This window comes from Dunckerocampus dactyliophorus, chromosome 12 (genome assembly GCF_027744805.1).
Source record: "Dunckerocampus dactyliophorus isolate RoL2022-P2 chromosome 12, RoL_Ddac_1.1, whole genome shotgun sequence".
Lineage (NCBI taxonomy): Eukaryota > Metazoa > Chordata > Actinopteri > Syngnathiformes > Syngnathidae > Dunckerocampus > Dunckerocampus dactyliophorus.
The window spans coordinates 6,872,797-6,881,850 of NC_072830.1; the positions used below are offsets into that span (position 1 = coordinate 6,872,797).

Here is a 9,054-nt window from a genome sequence, read left to right on the forward strand (position 1 = left end):
GAAGCCGCAAAATTGAAACAGCAATGTGGAGAGTGACAACTTGTATAGACATATTTATGGCTGTCTCAATTACGTTTGTTTTTTTTTTTGCCACTCGTGGGTGGTCTTGGAATCTACTGCAAGGGTGTCCAAAGCACGGCTTTGGGACTATATGCAGATTGTGGCTGTTTTTTTCATTTTAAAAATACAATTAAACAACAAAACAACAGCAAACACCGGAAAAAAGCAGTAACTTTACGACAATAAAGTCATAGCATTACAAGAAAAAAATCTTATGGGGGAAAAAAGCAATTTTATGAGACTAAAGTCACAATGGCATGAGGAAAAGCATGCCATTTTTTACAAGCATAAAGTTCACATTAAAGACGATGTTAAGTCCAAATTTGGGATAATTAGGTTGGGGAAATGTTATGATATTAGCAGAATAAAGTCATAATGTTTCAAGAAACAAAGTTGTCATTTTACAAGAAAAAATGGTCATTTTACGAGAATTAAGTCGGAATATTCTGAGGAAAAAACATGTAATTTTTAGAAGCATAAAGTTGAAAAATTAAAAAATTAAGATGTTATTTTCTGAAGTCGTAATATTATGATAAACAAAACAAAAAAAAGAAGTTGTAAATTTGGGAAAATTAGTTTGGGAAAATTTTATGATGTTAGGGGAATAAAGTCATAATTTTATGAGAAAAAAAAGAAAAAAATTAAATTTTTAGAAGTATAAAGCTGAAACATTATTGGAAAAAGATGTTATTTTCTCAAGTTGTAATATTATGAGAGACAAAACAAAACAAAAGGAACGACATTGCAAATTTTAGAAAATTAGGTTGGGAAAAATTTACATTAGGAGAATAAAGTTATAAGAATGTCATGAGAAAAAAAGTTGTCTTGTTTACAAGAAAAAAAGTGGTAATTTCACGCGCATAAAGTCGGAAGAAAAACAAGAAAAAAATATATATATAATTTTTAGAAGCATGAGTTAACATAAAAAAGATGTTATTTAAGTCTTAATATTACGACAGACAAAACAAAACAAAGAATGAAGATGCAAATTTTAGGTTGGGCAAAACGTATGATATTAGGGGAATAAAATCATAATATTCCAAGAAAAAAAGTTGTCATTTAATGAGAATAAAGTGAGAATTTTTGAAGGAAAAAATGTCATTTTTAGAAGCATAAAGTTGAAATATTAAAGAAAAAAAATAGTATTAAAAGAACTCTCTCAGCAGGTGACAGCAGACCGCTTTAGTTCATTCAGTTTATTGTATAAAAGAACAAAGTACAAAATTCCAGTAGAAACTTTACAACAGTAAAAAAAGCAACAACTGCATGATAGCAAGAAGACCAAGCAGGAAGTGACAACACTGCGTCTGCGTCACGTTAGCGTGACCTAACAGCAAAACGCACAAAGTGGTCATGTCAGTCCCAGATGCACAAACATTGAAAAACAAGACGACGCGGTAAACATGCTGCTGAAAAACAAGGACAAAAGGAAGTCAGCAGAAAAGCAAGGTAAAAGTGCACTTGAACCCGACAAACATCAAGCTTTTGTTTTGAGTGCCAAATCCTGCAGCAGTTTCCCGGACCTGATGAATGATTATTTTAGAATCTAATCGTCTTGTGTTTAAACATGCAGATCCATTTTTCAGCTCATTGAAGCATCAGCGAGGCTCACGTCAGCCCATCGTGCACAGCGGGAATGTCAACAACAAATAAATTAAACATACAAAACAAAACAAAAAAGCTACAAATACGCTACCGTCCAAAATAAATTAACTTTTTGCTCCAAACTACAAAACAATCGCACTTAACTGACTTGACGTTGTTGTGAGAACATCATGAAATACTTGTTGAGAATGAAATCAAATCAACGTTCAATGTTTTGTTGCTTCACCTCAGTCAATACCACGCCAAAAAAATCCACTGGATTTATTTTTCTTTCTCATCTCCAAACACGTTGATGAATATTCCACAAGCCAATTTTGTCAGATTGAAAAGGAATATTTACACTCCAGGAAACATGTGTGTGTGTGTCTGTTTGTAGCACAAAGGCACGTGTTGTACAACGAAATGAAACAATTTCATGCGGAAGGACATTTCTTTCAGCTCCTCCGCTGAACAAAGACACCTCCTGTTGGTGTGCTCCTGTTGAGATGAACATAACGGGCTAGCTGTTAGCGCCAGCGTCCAGTTTGGACCATTTTTGCAAGTCGCACAGGTGAAAAAGGACCGCAAACAAAAAGGGTCCACTTTCACAGTTGACAAAAAAAAAATAAAAATCCACAGGCGGCGCGCGTCGGCTGCAGTCTGAACCAGCAGAAAAGAGACGCCGAGTGGAGATTGGTGATGTGCTCCCGACTGGGCAACCGGCGAGCTATGCCAGCCTGTCGAGTGCGCGGACCAGGTTGAGGAAGCCTCGGAGGAAGTCTCTCCAGTACTGCCAGTGGGGGGCGGCGTGCTGAGGACACATTGTCACAGTCAGTAGGCTGTTGCTGAAGGAGGAGAAAAAAATGTGATGTCCAATGTGTGTCAGTGTACCGTGTGTGTGTGTGTGTGTGTGTGTGTGTGTGTGTTTGCAAGCAGACGGACAGGTTTGCTAAGTGTAGAGAGGGTGGGGCCAAGACATGCATGTGAGCTTCAGACAATCCAAGGCACATGAACAAAGATGACGTCGTGTGTGTGTGTGTGTGTGTGTGTGTGTGTGTGTGTGAATTTGGGGAGGGAGGAAAGCGTCTGCTGCAAAGTCCTCACGCGATCCAGTGCAGGGGGGCGGGGTTAAGAAAGTAGTGTAAATACTGCAGAGGAGAGACAGAAAACGGAGCTAATAAAAAAGTGAAGCCCAGACAAAATGGCGTTTTATAATGGTTAATTAAAGTCACCTTCAAGTTGGCAGTGGGCATTTTTTTAAGAGATCACCCCTTTAACAAGGGTTCTTTTGGAACAATCGCTACGGTTACTGCAGTAAAACCTCTGAAGTTACCTCATAAAAAGACATTTTAAGAGTACTCTCTATACCAGGGGTGTCCAAACTTTTTCCCTGAGTGCCACATCGTGAAAAATGAAAGGATGCAACTTTGCCACGTTGTTATTTTGTAAAGCAACACATTATGACATGCTTAAATTTTAAAAACTGCTTCTCGGCTTTGTGGTGTGGGTGAAGAAGCCTATTGTTAATATAAACGTTGCTCTTTTTCCCCATTTTTGCTGTTTTCTTTTTTTTTTTTTTTCATATTTCAATTAGGGATGCTCCGATGTCATCGCCCACCGATTAGTATCGGACGATTTACATAAAAAAACCAAAAAACATGAATGCATGTGTGCATGTGCTGTGTCACGTAGGGTTGCCAACGCCCGTATTGAGCCGACAAGGGACGCACTTTCCCAATGAAAATATGCTGGCTTGGCCAATGTTGCTGTAAGCGCTGGTTGTTTATGGTAGGGACCGTCAATAAAGTACTATTGCGTTGAAGAGAGTTTGTTGTAAAAAATGTCATACATTCTAAATCGCACCACAAATTGATTTAGCCTATAATGTCAAATGATGAGTCCTACCCTAAAAAGTATTTTAGGGAAGTATGCTATCTTTTATTGGATGGACTTTTATTGGATTAGGCACCTGACTCACAGAGGTTTGTTACAAAAGTCAAACAATATTGTTGGTCATGTTGTGTAATAAAAAACCTAAATTCAGCCTTACTTTGGTTTCATTGTTTTTTATGCTTTGAAGAACTATTTTCATAACCATATTCAATTCCACAAATTCATGTTTGTAACAAAAGCTTATTATTAAAAAAAACAAAAAACAAACAACGGTACCGGCTCGGATTGTCAAGACTGTATCAAAAAAAAAATCCAATCGGAAGCCAAAAAATGTGGATCGGGACATCCCTACTTTTTATCACAGTGACGTTTTGTTTTTATAACAAACAAGCAATGTTGTTAGTTTGGAGCTCGTTTTTGTCCCACGGCGAAGTGGATATTAGGTCCATCGGGTACGTACTAACTTTTAAAGCGTTCATTGTTGTCATTAGACAAATTATGTCTCGTCTTTGTGGTTATGTTATGTCTTGTCTTGTCCAAACGCTATTTGTGTGTTGTTGTTTTTATGAATTACCTACAGTATTTGCCAGGGGCCCTTGGAATTGTCTAATGGCGGCCCTGGCCAATACCACTCATCATAAATACACTGAAAAATGTACACTTAATCCACGTGATCGGTATCGGCCAAGCTCACTCATGGATGATCGGTATCGGAATCAGCAGCATAAAACCCTGATCCGAGCATCCCTAATTTCAACTTTCTTCTTTTGGAAATGTTCTTCTTGTAATATTATGACCTTATTCTCCCAATACTTTGACTTGATTTGATTTATTCCCATCATATTAGAACTTTTGCCACAACTTAATTTTCAAAGTACAAATTTATTTTATTGTGTTTGTTTTTCGCAAAATTGCCAACATTTGTCTCTTAATATTTTACCGCTGTTTTAATATTTTTGACTATAATTACAGCTGTTTTTTCCAACTATTTCAACTTTCATCTTATAATAATGACTTTTTTGTCATAGCATAACTTTTCCCGCAACATATTCTTCCGAAAAAAAAAACATCTTTATTCATTATTTTGTTTGTTTTTCACAATATTACGACTTTTTAAAAAAACAAACATCTTTTTTCTTTAATATTTCAACTTTATGCTGATAAAATGACGATACTGTTTCCTCATAATGTTACTGTTGTTGTTTTTGTTTTTTTTTAATAGTTTTCTTGTTAAATTATATATTTAGAATGCGCCGCGGGCGAATAGAAAAACAGCTGCAAATGGCCCCCGGGTCGCACTTTGGATGCTCCTGCTGTATACCGGAACTGCCCTTGGTTTCGATACTATCAACATTTGTATCGACCGCCCACCACCATCGTTACAGACAAAAACCACAGTCACACCTTGGTTTACGAACGCCCCAGTTTTTTTATGACTCCGTTTTTGTCCAAATTTGGCGTTGCACGTAGCAAACTAGTCCATTTGCCCTGCGCTGTATTGTTGCGCGCAATCGAGTGCCCAGACAAAGCGCTCACCGTCTGTTCATTTTTCATTGCGTACAACTGCTGGATAACTCGCCATGGGGCTGACATTTCACCGTTAGTACGGCTTCACTTCGTTTTACACTTGTATGACACTTAAAATGTGACTTAAAACGTGACCTGTATGCTTTATAGAGCATTTATGATGGCCACAGTTTGACCCTGGAACAGACTCCTTCTGTTCACATTAATGTACACAGCAGAATGTGCTAGTCTACACCAGAATGTGAAGGAAAGCAAAAAGAAGGAAAAAAGATGTCCTGCATTGTTGTCCACGCTGCGATGTCACGACTGTTTACCTAGCTGACCCCGCCCACACCCGGCAGAATGGAAGCTTACCGCTTGCAGCACTGAGGCGTTAAAGTCGTCTCCGATGGTCCTCAGCTGCTCCCCCACGGCGGTAGCGTCCAGCCACGTCGCCGGGAGCGGATCCGCCGACTCGTGCTCGTCCTGAGGCAGCAGGTCCGGTAGGGGTCTGCGTCTGTGGAGCGCCACCTGATGCCGCCGTTCGTCTGTAGAGACAAACGCAGGGGTCACCAACCAGGGAGTGATCCAAAGTGTTTCATAGTGATGAGACACAACTAGTTGAGAGTAATCACTTAATCTTCTTAATAAATCGGTACTGTGCTCCTGTGTGTGTGTGTGCGTGCGTGTGTGTTGGCCAGCCTCTGCAGGTCATGTGACTACAGGTCATATGACATTGTGGTCACGTCGGTGGCCAAGCGCCCCCCCCCCGGGTTGCCATGGACATGGTTGCCCTTGGCAACGGGCGGCTTTGCAGGGAGGATTAGAATCCATCCTTCCAGGAAGGAAAAAAAAAGTGACTAGACAGTGCGCCGAAAAACAACAAACACACGGGAAAAGTCCTGGCCTGTTGCCAAGGTAACTCCGCCACGGCTCACTGTTGCGGCGTGATTGGCAGGTGGAGCAAGGTGCCGTGCTCTGATTGGACGTATGGGGGCGGAGCCGACGTCCAGATTGGCCGAGAGAGTGACACTGACAAACTTTATTCGTCTCACTAATTCCCATTGGTTAACTGCCACCGTTTGATTTTTTTCTATTTAGACGTCTATTTACTGAATTGTTTTTATTTGATTTTATCACCTGTCTGTCTATCGATTAGCAGGAATATTACCGGCACTATTTTTGTCAGAGAGCAGCAGCAGCAGGCAGCGCAGCCTGGTGGAGGACATGTCTGAACATGTCTGCACAGCTGACCCGCGGCAGAGGCAGGAGGAGGAGCAGGGAGGAGGAGGAGGAACCCCCATTATTCCTCTTTTTACAACTTTTAACATTTCCATTCATGCCTCCTCTCCCAACAAATCATCACATTAAGCTGCAGCCTGCAAAGCATCATCACCATTCTATGATTAGATTAGATTTTTTTTTTTAAGTTTGCATGCTTAAATTAAAACTAACCACATTATTTAGCCACTAAAGACTTGGTCAACTAGTTCAATAAAGCACAAACAATAGTAAAAATTCATTATTTTTTGCTATGCACTTTGCTGCTGAAAAAAAAAGTCTTTTGTAGTCATAAATACATTACATCAAATTCTATTTAAAAAAAAAAAAAGCACCAGTGTCAAGAAACTGAAAGCACGTGTCGCAATCGTTGTTTTCATCCCCGCACCTCCTCCGCCTTCCAAACCGGTCGGAGCGCTTTTTGGCGTCATCTTGCGTCAATGTGACAAGCTCCCGCCGGCCCTCCACGCCATTCTGTAAACACCTGCTTATGTCATTGGGAGGAGGAGTAACAGCAGCATCGCTTTCACCACTGGCTGGTGTCCCTTCTTCCTCATAATTCAACAAAATGGGTAGAAATGCTGAGGTGGAAGACCACCATAATGTATCCCAGCACACAAAGTTGGAACGTGATACATATTAAAAAATACCTGTTCATAAAATCACAGCCTGATGGGTAGTATTTGGTAGGTATCATGCCACAAAACCAAAAGAAAAATACATATGTTATTTGAAATTGCAATGTTGCTATTATTCTACTGGCTAGAAGTTACACTTTTTTTTTTGACTGCTGTTGCTCGCCTACACTTGCATATGCTGACTTTTACTTTCACATATTTGCAATCTCTCCATGTTTTCTGCTGCCATTTTAATGCTAAGACCATGTCTGTCAGCCCCCGTCAAAAGAACCACACCAGATTGCACCTATTGCACAGTAGTAGTAGTTGTAAAGTAGGTATGAGAAATGCGGCGTAGTTTCAAATGCATGTGGTTTGTAAGAAAACTGCAAAGACTACAGAAAGAAGTCAGTACCCCGCGGCGTGCAAATCACCTGAAAACGACACCGCTTTCATAACAGATTCATGATAAGACGAACCAATTTCACCAAAGTAGCATCACCTGAGCTACCCAGGAGCCGCAAAGACATGTTCTGATTGGTCCAAGAGATGTCAGCGCTCTTTTGTTCTCTCCAGTGACTCACTCTTCACGTGAGGACTAATATTTCAGGTGCGATAAGGTTAGAAAGGCACATGATCCTACCCGACTGCGCCGTGCTGAGCGGTGGCGATGGAGTCTGGGGCGTGGGGCCAGGCAGCAGGTGGCGCGGCAGGCTGGCAGGCAGTGGCGGTATGTGAGGGTGCTGCGTGTTGGGCCAGGCAGTGAAGGAGCTGTGGTGGTATGGGGGGAGAGGGCCGCTCGCACCCCCTGCTGCAGCTGCACAGACGCCCTCCATAGTCTCGGCACGCGCCATCTCAGTGGTACAACCTGGAAGAACCTGAATATGTACATTGTTTAATACCAACAACGTCATCAGCCAATAACACACTACTATGTCAGCAGTGGACGTCATGCAAATACTTTGGTGCGCTTTGGAAAATGTTGTCAAGAATATTGTGGTCGTTTTCATAATGCAAATGGATGGTAGCTACATTAAATGTAAAGGTTGTTATAAGAATGTCATATAAAATAGTTGATTAAGGGGAGACACATCATCTCTCTACCAAAGTACTACAGCGCCATGCTGACCTACATTCTACCATTGGCCGCCAGGGGGAAGCAGTGCGCCCCCCAAGAAGCCACACTGGTGTTTGTAAACAAACCCCAGCAGCGATCGTGGGCTATTTCATTTATATTTTCATTTAGGACGAATTAAAGTCATCCTGCAGTAAATATCTAGCTTCAAGCAAGGGTACGGAGGCGTTTCACTTGACTGGAAGGGAAACAAGTTGCACGATAAAGTAAAAAAACGCGTTTTAAAGTGTTAGTAAATTTTGGCATGACTTTCTAGTATAATAATAAACACATTTTGACATGCCTTACAAGTGTAATAATAAGCACGTTTTGACATGCCTTACTGCGAGCTTGTTGGGATGAATGCTCAGTGTTTCTTCCCGATGAACAGCGGCGACGACCGGCGGACATCAGAGGCGCTCCAATGTGCCAAAAAGTGTCAAGCGGTCGACCAAAAGTGTCATTTCATGTCAAAGATCCGGCTAGGACTGTTTCGACGATTTTTCCTCACTTTCGAAGCTTGTTATTCCCAGTTTAGTCCACCCATGCGGCACTAGCGATCTACGGACATCCAGACGACATGTTAGCAACTCGCGTTATTATCTTGCTCCTCACTGATTCTGCCGCTATGCTGCGTTTCACCCGTATTTATACAGTCAGCTAAGACAGGAGGAAGAGCAGTTCACATCCGGTTCAAAATTTCAAAACAAAGGTCCAAACCGAATCGCTTGTCTGATGTTGAAAATGTAATTTTCATTTAATTTACTCTTATTTAATTCTTCTCAGACATGTCTCGGTGACACGACCGAGTCCGTGCGACTTCTCAAGAAGTGTCTGGGTGACACGACGGAGTCCATGCCACTTATCAGGAATGCCTTGATGACGCGACGGAGTCCATGTGACCGCTCAAGAAGTGTCTTGATGACGCGACGGAGGCCATGTGGACTCCTTCTGAGAAGACATACTATAGGACGATTGAAGGTACTTTCCCAGTAGAGG

General features: G+C 41.3%; 1 protein-coding gene across 4 annotated transcripts; it reads right to left on the bottom strand.

The window, feature by feature from the left end:
* Positions 1 to 1,241: 1,241 nt before the first annotated feature.
* On the bottom strand, positions 1,242 to 8,675 carry bbc3 (BCL2 binding component 3). 4 transcript variants are annotated; one of them, XM_054795318.1, is made up of 4 exons: positions 8,400 to 8,675; positions 7,585 to 7,819; positions 5,419 to 5,591; positions 1,242 to 2,489 (listed from the first exon to the last, which is right to left on the bottom strand). In XM_054795318.1, exons 2-4 carry the CDS (start codon positions 7,793 to 7,795, stop codon positions 2,250 to 2,252), a joined length of 624 nt encoding a protein of 207 aa, XP_054651293.1. In that variant the 5' UTR covers positions 7,796 to 7,819; positions 8,400 to 8,675; the 3' UTR covers positions 1,242 to 2,249. The 4 variants fall into 4 exon arrangements, with proteins under 4 accessions (XP_054651293.1, XP_054651294.1, XP_054651292.1 ...); XM_054795319.1 differs by having other exon boundaries at positions 1,242 to 2,455; positions 8,395 to 8,675; XM_054795317.1 differs by having other exon boundaries at positions 8,395 to 8,675.
* Between the last annotated feature and the right edge of the window lie 379 nt (positions 8,676 to 9,054).